The 17,199-nt window shown below is 44.9% G+C and overlaps 1 protein-coding gene across 2 annotated transcripts in view; it reads right to left on the reverse strand.

The window, feature by feature from the left end:
• Positions 1-17,199, reverse strand: part of LOC109877076 (UTP--glucose-1-phosphate uridylyltransferase-like) — a 64,562-nt gene that overhangs the window by 10,037 nt on the left and 37,326 nt on the right. For both annotated transcript variants that reach the window (XM_031813007.1, XM_031813006.1), the window contains exons 5-8: positions 15,811-15,944; positions 10,571-10,727; positions 7,806-7,946; positions 6,966-7,163 (exon numbers count right to left, since the gene is read on the reverse strand). In XM_031813007.1, coding sequence (XP_031668867.1) covers positions 6,966-7,163; positions 7,806-7,946; positions 10,571-10,727; positions 15,811-15,944 — 630 coding nt within the window. The remainder of the gene's footprint in view (positions 1-6,965; positions 7,164-7,805; positions 7,947-10,570; positions 10,728-15,810; positions 15,945-17,199) is intronic.

Raw genomic sequence — 17,199 nt, forward strand, 5'->3', positions numbered from 1 at the left:
TACCTACATCTACTAGCTAACAACATCAGGTCAGTAGTTCTATAATATACAGTAGTGTTCTGTTACCTACATCTAACAACATCAGGTCAGTAGTTCTATAATATACAGTAGTGTTCTGTTACCTACATCTACTAGCTAACAACATCAGGTCAGTAGTTCTATAATATACAGTAGTGTTCTGTTACCTACATCTAACAACATCAGGTCAGTAGTTCTATAATATACAGTAGTGTTCTGTTACCTACATCTACTAGCTAACAACATCAGGTCAGTAGTTCTATAATATACAGTAGTGTCCTATTACCTACATCTACTAGCTAACAACATCAGGTCAGTAGTTCTATAATATACAGTAGTGTTCTGTTACCTACATCTACTAGCTAACAACATCAGGTCAGTAGTTCTATAATATACAGTAGTGTTCTGTTACCTACATCTAACAACATCAGGTCAGTAGTTCTATAATATACAGTAGTGTCCTATTACCTACATCTACTAGCTAACAACATCAGGTCAGTAGTTCTATAATATACAGTAGTGTTCTGTTACCTACATCTACTAGCTAACAACATCAGGTCAGTAGTTCTATAATATACAGTAGTGTTCTGTTACCTACATCTACTAGCTAACAACATCAGGTCAGTAGTTCTATAATATACAGTAGTGTTCTGTTACCTACATCTACTAGCTAACAACATCAGGTCAGTAGTTCTATAATATACAGTAGTGTTCTGTTACCTACATCTACTAGCTAACAACATCAGGTCAGTAGTTCTATAATATACAGTAGTGTTCTGTTACCTACATCTACTAGCTAACAACATCAGGTCAGTAGTTCTATAATATACAGTAGTGTTCTGTTACCTACATCTACTAGCTAACAACATCAGGTCAGTAGTTCTATAATATACAGTAGTGTTCTGTTACCTACATCTACTAGCTAACAACATCAGGTCAGTAGTTCTATAATATACAGTAGTGTCCTATTACCTACATCTACTAGCTAACAACATCAGGTCAGTAGTTCTATAATATACAGTAGTGTTCTGTTACCTACATCTAACAACATCAGGTCAGTAGTTCTATAATATACAGTAGTGTTCTGTTACCTACATCTACTAGCTAACAACATCAGGTCAGTAGTTCTATAATATACAGTAGTGTCCTATTACCTACATCTACTAGCTAACAACATCAGGTCAGTAGTTCTATAATATACAGTAGTGTTCTGTTACCTACATCTACTAGCTAACAACATCAGGTCAGTAGTTCTATAATATACAGTAGTGTTCTGTTACCTACATCTACTAGCTAACAACATCAGGTCAGTAGTTCTATAATATACAGTAGTGTTCTGTTACCTACATCTACTAGCTAACAACATCAGGTCAGTAGTTCTATAATATACAGTAGTGTTCTGTTCACTACATCTACTAGCTAACAACATCAGGTCAGTAGTTCTATAATATACAGTAGTGTCCTATTACCTACATCTACTAGCTAACAACATCAGGTCAGTAGTTCTATAATATACAGTAGTGTTCTGTTACCTACATCTAACAACATCAGGTCAGTAGTTCTATAATATACAGTAGTGTTCTGTTACCTACATCTACTAGCTAACAACATCAGGTCAGTAGTTCTATAATATACAGTAGTGTCCTATTACCTACATCTACTAGCTAACAACATCAGGTCAGTAGTTCTATAATATACAGTAGTGTTCTGTTACCTACATCTACTAGCTAACAACATCAGGTCAGTAGTTCTATAATATACAGTAGTGTTCTGTTACCTACATCTACTAGCTAACAACATCAGGTCAGTAGTTCTATAATATACAGTAGTGTTCTGTTACCTACATCTACTAGCTAACAACATCAGGTCAGTAGTTCTATAATATACAGTAGTGTTCTGTTACCTACATCTAACAACATCAGGTCAGTAGTTCTATAATATACAGTAGTGTTCTGTTACCTACATCTACTAGTTAACAACATCAGGTCAGTAGTTCTATAATATACAGTAGTGTTCTGTTACCTACATCTAACAACATCAGGTCAGTAGTTCTATAATATACAGTAGTGTTCTGTTACCTACATCTAACAACATCAGGTCAGTAGTTCTATAATATACAGTAGTGTTCTGTTACCTACATCTAACAACATCAGGTCAGTAGTTCTATAATATACAGTAGTGTTCTGTTACCTACATCTACTAGCTAACAACATCAGGTCAGTAGTTCTATAATATACAGTAGTGTCCTATTACCTACATCTACTAGCTAACAACATCAGGTCAGTAGTTCTATAATATACAGTAGTGTTCTGTTACCTACATCTACTAGCTAACAACATCAGGTCAGTAGTTCTATAATATACAGTAGTGTTCTGTTACCTACATCTAACAACATCAGGTCAGTAGTTCTATAATATACAGTAGTGTTCTGTTACCTACATCTACTAGTTAACAACATCAGGTCAGTAGTTCTATAATATACAGTAGTGTTCTGTTACCTACATCTACTAGCTAACAACATCAGGTCAGTAGTTCTATAATATACAGTAGTGTTCTGTTACCTACATCTAACAACATCTCTGCATCACTCCCCCAATCAGGCCTTTATGGTAGAGTGGCCAGATGGAAGCCAATCCTCAGTAAAGGGCACATGACAGCCCGCTTGGAGTTTGCCAAAAGGCACCTAAAGCCTTTCAGACCATGAGAAACAAGACTCTCTGGTCTGATCAAACCAAGATTGAACTCTTTGGCCTGAATGCAAAGCGTCACATCTGTAGAAAAACTGGCACCATCCCTACGGTGAAGCACGGTGGTGGCAGCATCATGCCGTGGGAATGTTTTTCAGCGGCAGGGACTGGGAGACTAGTCAGGATCGTGGGAAAGATGAACGGAGCAAAGTACAGAGAGATCCTTGATCCTGCTCCAGAGTGCCCATGACTTCAGGCTGTGGCGAAGGTTCACCTTCTAACAGGACAATGACCCTAAGCACACAGCTAAGAGAAAGCAGAAGTGGCTTGAATGTCCTAAATGTCCTTGTGTGGCCCAGCCAGAGCCCGGACTTGAACATCTCTGGAGAGACCTAAAAATAGCTGTGCAGCAACGCTCCCCATCCAACCTGACAGAGCTTGAGAGGATTTGCCGAGAAGAATGGGAGAAACTCCCCAAATACACGTGTGCCAAGCTTGTAGAGTCATACCCAAGAAGACTGGAGGCTGTGATCACTGCTTCAACAAAGTACTGAGTAAAGTAAATACTTATGTAAATATGATATTTACATTTCTAAAACCCTGTTTTTACTTTGCCATTATGGAGTACAGTGTGTAGATAATTTAATCAATTTTAGAATAAGGCTGTAACGTAACAAAATGTGGAAAAAGTCAAGGGATCTGAATACTTTCCCAAGGCATTGTATATCCAATAGAAGTAGCAGTCTCTGTAATGTCTCAGGGCAGCTCCACTCTGTAATGTCTCAGGGCAGAGTCACTCTGTAATGTCTCAGGGCAGCTCCACTCTGTAATGTCTCAGGGCAGAGCCACTCTGTAATGTCTCGGGGCAGCTCCACTCTGTAATGTCTCAGGGCAGAGTCACTCTGTAATGTCTCAGGGCAGAGCCACTCTGTAATGTCTCAGGGCAGAGTCACTCTGTAATGTCTCAGGGCAGCTCCACTCTGTAATGTCTCAGGGCAGCTCCACTCTGTAATGTCTCAGGGCAGCTCCATTCTGTAATGTCTCAGGGAAGAGCCACTCTGTAATGTCTCAGGGCAGAGCCACTCTGTAATGTCTCAGGGCAGCTCCACTCTGTAATGTCTCAGGACAGAGTCACTCTGTAATGTCTCAGGACAGAGTCACTCTGTAATGTCTCAGGACAGAGTCACTCTGTAATGTCTCAGGGCAGCTCCACTCTGTAACTCTGTAAAGAACATTCCAGAGCATTAGTTAATGTTTCTGTTCTATACCGTACCAGGAAGAGATGGTTCCAGTTTGGAGTCGGAGGACCAGACACTGGTCTATACCGTACCAGGGAGAGATGGCTCCAGTTTGGAGTCGGAGGACCAGACACTGGTCTATACCGTGCCAGGGAGAGATGGCTCCAGTTTGGAGTCGGAGGACCAGACACTGGTCTATACCGTGCCAGGGAGAGATGGCTCCAGTTTGGAGTCGGAGGACCAGACACTGGTCTATACCGTACCAGGGAGAGATGGCTCCAGTTTGGAGTCGGAGGACCAGACACTGGTCTATACCGTACCAGGGAGAGATGGCTCCAGTTTGGAGTCGGAGGACCAGACACTGGTCTATACCGTACCAGGGAGAGATGGCTCCAGTTTGGAGTCGGAGGACCAGACACTGGTCTATACCGTACCAGGGAGAGATGGTTCCAGTTTGGAGTCGGAGGACCAGACACTGGTCTATACCGTACCAGGGAGAGATGGCTCCAGTTTGGAGTCGGAGGACCAGACACTGGTCTATACCGTACCAGGGAGAGATGGCTCCAGTTTGGAGTCGGAGGACCAGACACTGGTCTATACCGTACCAGGGAGAGATGGCTCCAGTTTGGAGTCGGAGGACCAGACACTGGTCTATACCGTACCAGGGAGAGATGGCTCCAGTTTGGAGTCGGAGGACCAGACACTGGTCTATACCGTACCAGGGAGAGATGGCTCCAGTTTGGAGTCGGAGGACCAGACACTGGTCTATACCGTACCAGGGAGAGATGGCTCCAGTTTGGAGTCGGAGGACCAGACACTGGTCTATACCGTACCAGGGAGAGATGGCTCCAGTTTGGAGTCGGAGGACCAGACACTGGTCTATACAATGAAAACTGTTGACACAGCAGATACTGTCTGCTATGAATTATATATATCTTTCATACAGATCTTAACCTTGTGACCCGTCCTATATATCGGTTGTTCGTCATGTAGGTTTAAAGGAGTGTATCTTGGCTTTAAAAGACCTTTGTACTTTTGTCTCGTGGCTCTCAACGAATCATTTGATCGTGATTCGTCGACCAGCCATCCTTACCGTAGAGCAGTCAATCGATTCACTTTGAATGAGAAGTGTAATCTTAGTAAATACAGCCATGCAGGGGAGGTTAGCCTACCCTTAATACATGCTAACATCTCACCCTTACAATAACAGGGGAGGTTAGCATACCCCCAAGACATGCTAACATCTCGCCCTTACAATAACAGGGGAGGTTAGCATACCCCTAAGACATGCTAACCTCGTCCTTACAATAACAGGGGAGGTTAGCATACCCCCAAGACAGGCTAACATCTCAGCCTTACAATAACAGGGGAGGTTAGCATACCCCTAAGGCATGCTAACACCTCACCATTACAATAACAGGGGAGGTTAGCATACCCCCAAGACATGCTAACATCTCAGCCTTACAATATCAGGGGAGGTTAGCATACCCCTAAGAGATGCTAACACCTCACCATTACAATAACAGCGGAGGTTAGCATTTTTGGGAGGGTATGATATTTGTGCATCTGTAACTTTCTCACTCATCATTATTCATGATTAATTCAGGACTATCTGTAATCATGGTAGAATCCACATTAATGTAGAAGTGTTTAGAAACATATTATGTTCTTATTTACAAATAAAGTGACTCCAAAATGACACAATACATGATTTACCGTTCATTTCTATTGGGCACAAAGCTTGATGTAGTCATTGCGTGTTATGAATATGGGACCAAATACTTAACTTGTTCCTACTTTACGGGATGAGAAGTGTGGGAACAGAGCAGGTTTTTGGAGTCGGAGTGTAACTGAAGAGGAATTGTGCACCACGTCTCTCTGCCTCCTCATTGACAAGTTTACAGTTGATTTATTCAAAATGGTCAGCTGTTGAAATTAGACTTCTACAGATGCACAATCGAGAGCATCCTGTCAGGCTGTATCACCGCCTGGTACGGCAACTGCTCCGCCCACAACCGTAAGGCTCTCCAGAGGGTAGTGAGGTCTGCACAACGCATCACCGGGGGCAAACTACCTGCCCTCCAGGACACCTACACCACCCGATGTCACAGGAAGGCCAAAAAGATCATCAAGAACAACAACCACCCGAGCCACTGCCTGTTCACCCCAGCTACCATCCAGAAGGCGAGGTCAGTACAGGTGCATCAAAGCTGGGACCGAGAGACTGAAAAACAGCTTCTATCTCAAGGCCATCAGACTGTTAAACAGCCATCACTAACATTGAGTGGCTGTTGGCAACATACTGACTCAACTCCAGCCACATTAATTATGGAAAAATCTATATAATAAATGTATCACTAGCCACTTTAAACAATGCCACTTAATATAATGTTTACATACCCTACATTACTCATCTCATATGTATATACTGTACTCGATACCATCTACTGCATCTTGCCTATGTCGTTCTGTACCATCACTCATTCATATATTTGTATGTACATATTCTTCATCCCTTTACACTTGTGTGTATAAGGTAGTTGTTGTGGAATTGTTAGGATAGATTACTCGTTGGTTATTACTGCATTGTCGGAACTAGAAGCACAAGCATTTCGCTACACTCGCATTAACATCTGCTAACCATGTGTATGATTTGATTTGATTTGGACTATTAACCATTTGGTGGATCCAACATATGGATAAGGGGCTCAGTCGATTCTATTAGTCATTTTGAGACATAGAATATATACATTCAGCTGGTTTGACCTGAGCTGGACTGCCTTGACCGAAACAGCATCAAACTGTACCGAGCTAAGTGGGTTTTGTGTGTGCATGTTGACCCATGCACAACCTGCATGGTGTGTGTGTGTGTGTGTGTGTGTGTGTGAGTGTGTGTGTGTGTGTATGTGTGTATGTTGACCTATGCACAACCTGCACGGTGTGTGTGTGTGTGTGTGTGTGTGTGTATATGTGTGTGTGTGTGTGTGTGTGTGTGTGTATGCCTGCCCGTCTGGTCTCTCACCTTGGGGTTAACGATGATCTCCATGTCCATGGCGTTCTGCTCCTGCAGCCTCTTGATGGCGCCCAGAGAGATCCACAGGTTGTTGGTGTTGAAGATCTTGAACTTGGTGACTGATTTGAACTCATCTACATGGGCCTTGGGGACCTGGGCTATCTCCAGCAGACGCAACTTGTTATCATACTGAATAAGAGTACCGCCCTAGAGAGACAGAGAGACAGACAGAGAGAGAGACACAGAGACACAGAGACAGAAACACAGAGAGACAGAGAGAGAAAGACAGAGAAAGAGACAGACAGAGAGACACAGAGACAGAGAGACACAGAGAGACAGAGAGAGACAGAGAAAGACAGAGAGAGACAGAGAGAGACAGAGAGAGTCAGAGAGAGACAGAGAGAGACAGAGACAGAGACAGACAGAGAGACACAGAGACAGAGAGACACAGAGAGACACAGAGAGACAGAGAGAGACAGAGAGAGAGAGAGAGAGAGAGAGAGAGAGAGAGACAGAGAGAGAGAGACAGAGAAAGAGGTTATTTTGGGTTCTGATGTGGTAGTAGAGTTTAACTAAAGCTCATTATTTATTTATACGTTATATTCTTTAAAAGTAAATGGCTATATATAATTATAATTATAATTATATATAATTAATTTAAAAGTAAAAAAAGAAAGAAGATATACCAATTCCACATTAATGAATTAACAATTGAATCAACTGTTTATAAAGTGTGAATAAAATGATGACAAAGTGTTAATAGTGAGAGGTGAATGAAGAAGACAGAATAAACCACTAACAGAGACCACAACAAGGTATACAACACGCCTCCCTCCTCCTGCCACCCACCTTGACGTCAGCGCGGGTCTTGTCGGTGACCTCCATGATGAACTCACAGCGTTTCCCGTTGGGCTGGCTCACCAGGTGATGCAGGATGTTCAGGTCCACCGTAGCACCCAGGTTGTCAATGTTAGACACAAAGATGTACTCCTGAAGAGGGGGGGGGGGGTATTTTATTAGGATCCACAAAGATGTACTCCTGAAGAGGGGGGGGGGGGTATTTTATTAGGATCCACAAAGATGTACTCCTGAAGAGGGGGGGGGGGGGGTATTTTATTAGGATCCACAAAGATGTACTCCTGAAGAGGGGGAGGGGGGGGGGTATTTTATCAGGATCCACAATGATGTACTCCTGAAGAGGGGGGGGGGGGTTTTATCAGGATCCACAATGATGTACTCCTGAAGAGGGGGGGGGGGGATTTTATCAGGATCCCCATTAGCTGTTGCGAAAGCAGCTAGTCTTCCTGGGGTGCAACTCAATATTAGGAAAGTGTTCGTTGTGAAATAGAAAGGCTTTGTTGTGAAATAGAAAGCCGATTCCAGATTTGATTTTTGATTGAAGATGTTTGATATGAGTCTGGAGGGAGAGTTTACAGTCTAGCCAGACACATAGGTATTTGTAGTTGTCCACATATTCTATGTCAGAACCGTCCAGAGTAGTGATGGTGGTCAGGCGGGCGGGTGCAGGCTGTGAACAGTTGAAAAGCATGCATTTGGTTTTACTAGCATTTAAGAGCAGTTTGAGGCCACGGGAGGAGTGTTGTATGGCATTGAAGCTCGTTTGGAGGTTAGTTAACACAGTGTCCAAAGAAGGGCCAGATGTATACAGAATGGTGTCGTCTGCGTAGTGGTGGATCAGGGAATCACCTGCAGCAAGAGCGACATTGTTGATATATACAGAGAAAAGAGTCGGCCCGAGAATTGAACCCTGTGATACCCCCATAGAGACTGCCAGAGGTCCGGACAACAGGACACAACAGGACACACTGAACACACTGAACTGAACACACTGTCTGCGAAGAAGTTGGTGAACCAGGCGAGGCAGTCATTTGAAAAACCAAGGCTATTGAGTCTGCCGATAAGAATACGGTGATTGACAGAGTTGAAGGCCTTGGCCAGGACGATGAAGACTGCTGCACAGTACTGTCTTTTATCGATGGCAGTTATGATATCATTTTGTACCTTGAGCGTGGCTGAGGTGCACCCATGACCAGCTCAGAAACCGGATTGCACAGTGGAGAAGGTACGGTGGGATTCGAAATGGTCAGTGATCTGTTTATTAACTAGGCCTTAGATAGGCAGGGCAGGAGTTCTAGGTCTATAACAGTTTGGGTCTAGAGTGTCACCCCCTTTGAAGAGGGGGATGACCGCGGCAGCTTTCCAATCCTTGGGGATCTCAGACGATACGAAAGAGAGTTTGAACAGGCTGGTAATAGGGGTTGCAACAATGGCGGCGGATAGTTTTAGAAAGAGAGGGTCCAGATTGTCTAGCCCAGCTGATTTGTACGGGTCCAGGTTTTGCAGCTCTTTCAGAACATCTGCTATCTGGATTTGGGTAAAGGAGAAGCTGGGGAGGCTTGGGCGAGTAGCTGCGGGGGGGGGGGGGGGGGGAAGCTGTTGGCCGGGGTTGGGGTAGCCAGGAGGAAAGCATGGCCAGCGGAGCTGTTGGCCGGGGTTGGGGTTGCCAAGAGGAAAGCATGGCCAGCTGAGCTGTTGGCCGGGGTTGGGGTTGCCAGGAGGAAGGCATGGCCAGCTGAGCTGTTGGCCGGGGTTGGGGTTGCCAGGAGGAAGGCATGGCCAGCTGAGCTGTTGGCCGGGGTTGGGGTTGCCAGGAGGAAGGCATGGCCAGCTGAGCTGTTGGCCGGGGTTGGGGTTGCCAGGAGGAAGGCATGGCCAGCCGTTGAGAAATGCTTATTGAAATGTTTGATTATCATGGATTTATCGATGGTGACCGTGTTACCTAGCCTCAGTGCAGTGGGCTGCTGGGAGGAGGTGCTCTTGTTCTCCATGGACTTTAGTGTCCATGGAGAACAGTGTGTTTGAAAAAGCTGGCCTTAGCTTTCCTGACTGACTGCGTGTACTGGTTCCTGACTTCCCTGGCCAGCTGAGCTGTTGGCCGGGGTTGGGGTTGCCAGGAGGAAGGCATGGCCAGCTGAGCTGTTGGCCGGGGTTGGGGTTGCCAGGAGGAAGGCATGGCCAGCCGTTGAGAAATGCTTATTGAAATGTTTGATTATCATGGATTTATCGATGGTGACCGTGTTACCTAGCCTCAGTGCAGTGGGCTGCTGGGAGGAGGTGCTCTTGTTCTCCATGGACTTTAGTGTCCATGGAGAACAGTGTGTTTGAAAAAGCTGGCCTTAGCTTTCCTGACTGACTGCGTGTACTGGTTCCTGACTTCCCTGAACAGTTGCATATCGCGGGGACTATTCGATGCTATTGCAGTCCGCCACAGGATGTTTTTGTGCTGGTCAAGGGCATTCAGGTCTGGAGTGAACCAAGGGCTATATCTGTTCTTAGTTCTACATTTTTTGAAAGGGGCATGCTTATTTAAGATGGTGAGGAAAGCACGTTGAAAGAACCTTGCCTCTCTCTCTGTGTGTGTGTGTGTGTGTGTGTGTGTGTGTGTGTGTGTGTGTGTGTGTGTGTGTGTGTGTGTGTGTGTGTGTGTGTGTGTGTGTGTGTGTGTGTGTGTGTGTGTGTGTGTGTGTGTGTGTGTGTGTGTGTGTGTGTGTGTGTGTGTGTGTGTGCGTGCGTGCGTGCGTGCGTGCGTGTACCTTGCCCTCTGTGATGAGCTGATCCAGCAGACCAGAGTTGTAGAAGCTGGCGTAGATGTCCCCGTGGCCAGGAGGGTACCACACGTCAGCGTTCTCACCCGTCATACCAATGTCTGTGGCCACAGGCAGGAGGGACTCTTTATTAATACGGGGGTACCTGGGACAGAGGGCAGGAAGGACTCTTTATTCATATGGGGGTACCTGGGACAGAGGGCAGGAGGGACTCTTTATTAATACGGGGGTACCTGGGACAGAGGGCAGGAGGGTGGGAGGGACTCTTTATTAACACGGGGGTACCTGGGACAGAGGGCAGGAGGGCGGGAGGGGAGAGACAGGGTGAATTAATTTAGTTAAATAACCTAATTGTAGGCTACTTCCAGGTTTCATGTTTTACTTTTAAATGATGTGAATCCTGTTAGGAATGGGTCAATGACGGGAAGACCAACTGAACAGATCAAGGAGCCCTCATCACTTAACGTTTATCAGCTGATAAAAGCAGATTAGGAAGGAGAACGTTTAATGTCTCCTTACAGAGCTGAGGATGGTCTGAGATCTGTCTGTCTGTCTGTCTGTCTGTCTGTCTGTCCATGAGAGGGGAGAATTACCTGAGATCTGTCTGTCTGTCTATCTGTCTGGTCATGCGAGGGGAGGATGACCTAAGATCTGTCTATCTGTCTGGTCATGCGAGGGGAGGATGACCTAAGATCTGTCTGTCTGTCTGGTCATGAGAGGGGAAGATGACCTAAGATCTGTCTGTCTGTCTGGTCATGAGAGGGGAAGATGACCTGAGATCTGTCTGTCTGTCTGGCCATGAGAGGGGAGGCTTACCTGAGGTCTGTCTGTCTGTCTGGCCATGAGAGGGGAGAATTACCTGAGATATGTCTGTCTGTCTGGCCATGAGAGGAGAGGATTACCTGAGATATGTCTGTCTGGCTATGAGAGGGGAGGATGACCTGAGATATGTCTGTCTGGCCATGAGAGGGGAGGATGACCTGAGATATGTCTGTCTGTCTGGCCATGAGAGGAGAGGATTACCTGAGATATGTCTGTCTGTCTGGCCATGAGAGGGGAGGATTACCTGAGAGGGAAGGGGAGGAGAGGGAAGGGGGAAGACAGTTCTGGCATGCATAAGAGGGCTCAGATGAGAGAAGAGAAGAGGAGAGGGAAGGCAGAGGAAAGAAGGGGAAGAAAGGAGAGGGAAGGGGAAGGGGGAGGACAGGGAAGGGGGAGGGGGAGGAGAGCAGTGGGGAGGGGAGGGAAGGCAGAGGAAAGAAGGGGAAGAAAGGAGAAGAGAGGGAAGGAAGGAAGGGGGAGGAGAGGAGAGGGAAGGGGCCTCATTAAAAGAGGATTAAGTTGTCATCTGACCAGGCTTTTTGACACACTCCAGCTTGATCCTCACTTTGTGTTTGATTGTATTCCAAAGGCGTAGGAGCTTCTGAGGTAAAGCCCTCCTTGAGGAAGCTGATAAAATATTAACACTACAAGCCTTTTAGTCTACAGTCCAATTCAACAGACAGTCCACTGCTTAAAAGGAAAGGTTCACCCATGTTGAAAGTTATATTGTTTTTGTGCATCTCTGAGGGATGTTCTATGGATTCTCCGGGTCAAATCCTGTTTTCACGTGTATCTGAGTTATTGGCGTTGAAGCAGGCAGCACTCCGGCCGCTATGACGTAGCACTGTGATAAAGTCGCTCTGACTACACTGGAAGTTAATAGGAAAACAACTTTTAGATCACCAAAACGTCTCTCATACACGTCAGATTTCAATACTGGACGATGTCATAACTCCGGAGAATGTCTTCTCTCAAATAAGACTTTGATTATATTTTTGGGATATTCCTACCTCGAGAAATGTGTAATTTAACGGAGGGTCTATGTAGCACATTTTTCCTGTTTGTCTGCCTCTTTATCCCAGGGTGCATTGCATGGTGCTGTTGCCTGAGATACTATGGAAAGAAGATGAAGAAAGGGAAATATAACGCCCCACCCAGCAGACTGTGACAAATCACATTCACGTCGTCATGCTGCGTCACGCGGTTTCTAGGCTAATTGTAACGCAATCCCTTCAAAGTCAGTGTATATATCAAGAAACTTGCCAATTTCCCTCAAAAGTACATAATGTCACGATTCTAAAGCTATATGATATTACAGATAGCAAGTGAATTATCTCACATCTCTGAGAAGTATTGTAATGTTGTACTTCTGGTTGATGAAATTGGTGCTAAAGTTGGGTTTTTGAGCTAGCGCCCATTCACTCCTTGAAGGAGAGCGCTCCTTGTGCAGGAATTTCCCAGAATGCACCGTGGAGCCCAATGATGTAGCATGGCAGAAATGCCTTCTGGAACATGTGAACTTCCATGTGCACTCAATGGTTGTACAGTCGTCTCAAATAAAACTGTGAAGGACCTCGGCGTTACTCTGGACCCTGATCTCTCTTTTGAAGAACATATCAAGACCATTTCAAGGACAGCTTTTTCCATCTACGTAACATTGCAAAAATCTGAAACTTTCTGTCCAAAAATGATGCAGAAAAATTAATCCATGCTTTTGTCACTTCTAGGTTAGACTACTGCAATGCTCTACTTTCCGGCTACCCGGATAAAGCACTAAATAAACTTCAGTTAGTGCTAAATACGGCTGCTAGAATCCTGACTAGAACCAAAAAATGTGATCATATTACTCCAGTGCTAGCCTCTCTACACTGGCTTCCTGTCAAAGCAAGGGCTGATTTCAAGGTTTTACTGCTAACCTACAAAGCATTACATGGGCTTGCTCCTACCTATCTTTCTGATTTGGTCCTGCCGTACATACCTACACATACGCTACGGTCACAAGACGCAGGCCTCCTAATTGTCCCTAGAATTTCTAAGCAAACAGCTGGAAGCAGGGCTTTCTCCTATAGAGCTCAATTTTTATGGAATGGTCTGCCTACCCATGTAAGAGACGCAAACTCGGTCTCAACCTTTAAATCTTTACTGAAGACTCATCTCTTCAGTGGGTCATATGATTGAGTGTAGTCTGGCCCAGGAGTGGGAAGGTGAACGGAAAGGCTCTGGAGCAACGAACCGCCCTTGCTGTCTCTGCCTGGCCGGTTCCCCTCTTTCCACTGGGATTCTAACCCTATTACAGGGGCTGTGTCACTGGCTTACTGGGGCTCTTTCATACCGTTCCTAGGAGGGGTGCGTCACTTGAGTGGGTTGAGTCACTGATGTTCTCTTCCTGTCTGGGTTGACGCCCCCCCTTGGGTTGTGCCGTGGCGGAGATCTTTGTGGGCTATACTCTGCCTTGTCTCAGGATGGTAAGTTGGTGGTTGAAGATATCCCTCTAGTGGTGTGGGGGCTGTGCTTTGGCAAAGTGGGTGGGGTTATATCCTCCTCTCCTGACCCCTCCGGCCTCAGCCTCCAGTATTTATGCTGCAGTAGTTTATGTGTCGGGGGGCTGGGGTCAGTCTGTTATATCTGGAGTATTTCTCCTGTCTTATCCGGTGTCCTGTGTGAATTTAAGTATGCCCTCTCTAATTCTCTCTTTCTTTCTCTCTCTCGGAGGACCTGAGCCCTAGGACCATGCCTCAGGACTACCTGACATGATGACTCCTTGCTGTCCCCAGTCCACCTGGCCGTGCTGCTGCTCCAGTTTCAACTGTTCTGCCTGTGATTATTATTATTTGACCATGCTGGTCATTTATGAATATTTTAACATCTTGGCCATGTTCTGTTATAATCTCCACCCGGCACAGCCAGAAGAGGACTGGCCACCCCACATAGCCTGGTTCCTCTCTAGGTTTCTTCCTAGGTTTTGGCCTTTCTAGGGAGTTGTTCCTAGCCACCGTGCTTCTACACCTGCATTGCTTGCTGTTTGGGGTTTTAGGCTGGCTTTCTGTACAGCACTTTGAGATATCAGCTGATGTACGAAGGGCTATATAAATCAATTTGATTTGATTTGATTTGCATTAATAACAAACTTGTATTCCATCTGTAAATATGAATAAAATTGTTAAATTATGAGCCTAGTTGGTTTAGCCACGGAAAAAGACAGGAACCTAACTGGTAGCCATGATTGGCTGACATAATGAATGGGCTGGACATGCCGGGAGATGAGTTTGGATTAGTCTGCCATATAGCATACTTCTGTCTATAACGTGAGCTGCTCAATACTGTATATGTTGATAATCCTTTCTACTGTAGCGTTTTTGAAAGATATAATGTTAGCCATGAAGAACTACAAAAGATTAGCTACTTTTCTCTTTAATGGCCTGAATTTAGCAGGCGCTATCGACAGATCAGTTTCTGCCCACGCCACGGTCTGTGTGAACCGCAGTGACTTGACACAACGCTGACAAACAAGATGTAGCTACAAACAAAACTGAGTTAAATGGTTCCGGTGAAGCGTTCATTAGTGTATACCGTTAAGAGTTTAGCTACAATTTCAGATATTCGAAGTTTCTAATTTTGTCAGAAAGTTGTTTTCATTGCAAGTTAAAGTGTACTGTTTGCTAGCTAGTGAACGTTAGCATGCTGGCTCGCTATCTAATCTGTATAATCTGTGCAGTAATATTATTTGAATCAGAAATCCATTTGCATTGCTAGTTATAGCCTAATGTTAGCTAGCTAACATTGATCCTAGTTGGTTAGCTTTAGCTACCTGCAGATTCATACTACAGCAATGACAATGTTTGTATTGGTAGTAGTATGATATAACATTTTCTAGCCCAAGTCTCTACTTTTATCCAATGTAAATCAAATAGAAAGTAAAATGTTGCTACATAGGACTGATTCCAGGTGATGGGTCACAATTGATAGTGCTGTTTATTTAGGCAATTTTACAGCTAACTATCTACTTTACATGCTGATATTATCTTCGGTATTATTGTGTGTAGCTAAATTTCCTTGCTAGCTAGCCAGCCAGCCCATAGAGAGAGCGTTGCATTGTGGATTTTGTAGTTGATTTGAACTGCAACAGATTTCCACAATGATTTTCCATGTTGCTACCAACCTTATTATAACGGCAAAATTAAATATTTAAATACTCACAAGTTTAGCTACTTTTCTCACACATACTCACATGTTAGTGTTATTTAACAATGTAAATGAAAGGAATTAGTGGTTTTGGGTGGATTTTTCTTTTGAGTCTTTAGAGTCCATTCATTACCGCTACAGACAGGATTTCCAGTTTTATGTCCAGTATGTCTCATATATTCTGATCAAGCAAAATATGAGACATACTGTGGTGCGTGTGTTACCTGCTCTGGTTGAAGGTGTGTATCTTGACACGGTGGTGTGTGTATTTCTGAAGGATCTTCTTGGTGTCTTCATCCGTGTTGAAGGAGTTCATCAGGACCAGAGGAACGTCTGTGTTGTACTTCTTGTTCAAGTGCTGAGGGAAAAAGATATTGGGTTGAGAACAGGGGAAAGGAGTGCTTGGTAGCCATATTGGATTGAGAACAGGTGAAAGGAGTGCTTGGCGGCCATATTGGATTGAGAACAGGTGAAAGGAGTGCTTGGCGGCCATATTGGATTGAGAACAGGTGAAAGGAGTGCTTGGCGGCCATATTGGATTGAGAACAGGTGAAAGGCGTGCTTGGCGGCCATATTGGATTGAGAACAGGTGAAAGGAGTGCTTGGTGGCCATATTGGATTGAGAACAGGTGAAAGGAGTGCTTGGCGGCCATATTGGATTGAGAACAGGTGAAAGGAGTGCTTGGCGGCCATATTGGATTGAGAACAGGTGAAAGGAGTGCTTGGCGGCCATATTGGATTGAGAACAGGTGAAAGGAGTGCTTGGCGGCCATATTGGATTGAGAACAGGTGAAAGGAGTGCTTGGTGGACATACTGGCCACAGCAAACCAAGTGACAGGCTGGTTGGAGCTAATTCAATGGCAGTGTTGGAGAGCATCAAATCCGAGATGCATTGTGACTGACTGATTGACAAATCATAATGAGTAGTTATTTATGATGCAAGGTGATTTGTAGCTCAGTTAGTCGGCAGTCTGGCTGCCCAGTCGGCTGCAATGCTGAACAAGCCAGAAGACTCTAGAGTCCAGACTTTAACGAGGGAGGGGTTGTTACGGTAAACTGTAAAAAAAACTGTGTGGGTGTGTGGTGGAGTTTATGAAGCAACCAGGCTGGTCCAGGTTCGTCTCGGCTTTATGAGGTCATTAAGGGTGGGACTGTCCTAGGAGAGGTGGGGTCGTGTGAAGTTCAGCTCCACTACCAACCAATGTAACTACCAGGATATGACACAAACAACGTAACTATCAGGAAATCACACACTGTCTGACTGGCATAACAGGATCTATTCCACTGTAGGATGTTTGTTTAGATTTAGTGCAACCATTTTAAGTTTCGTTTTATGAATTTTGGGAAGTTATGAACTCCCATTTCCTCAGAGGACCCCAGGACAGAGTTGAAAGGTCAGCAGGCTAGAGAGGAGGGATAAAGAGGTCCTGTGGATTAAGAAAACAGCCCTTCTCACCCACTCTCCAAATTACAAGCACATTCTCTCTCTCTCTCTCTCTCTTTCTTCCCCCCCCCCCCCCTTGGCATGGGAAACATATGTTAACATTGCCAAAGCAAATGAAGTAGAGAATATACAAAAGTCAAATGAACAGTAAACATTACGCTCACAGAA

This window comes from Oncorhynchus kisutch, unplaced genomic scaffold (genome assembly GCF_002021735.2).
Source record: "Oncorhynchus kisutch isolate 150728-3 unplaced genomic scaffold, Okis_V2 Okis04b-Okis11a_hom, whole genome shotgun sequence".
Lineage (NCBI taxonomy): Eukaryota > Metazoa > Chordata > Actinopteri > Salmoniformes > Salmonidae > Oncorhynchus > Oncorhynchus kisutch.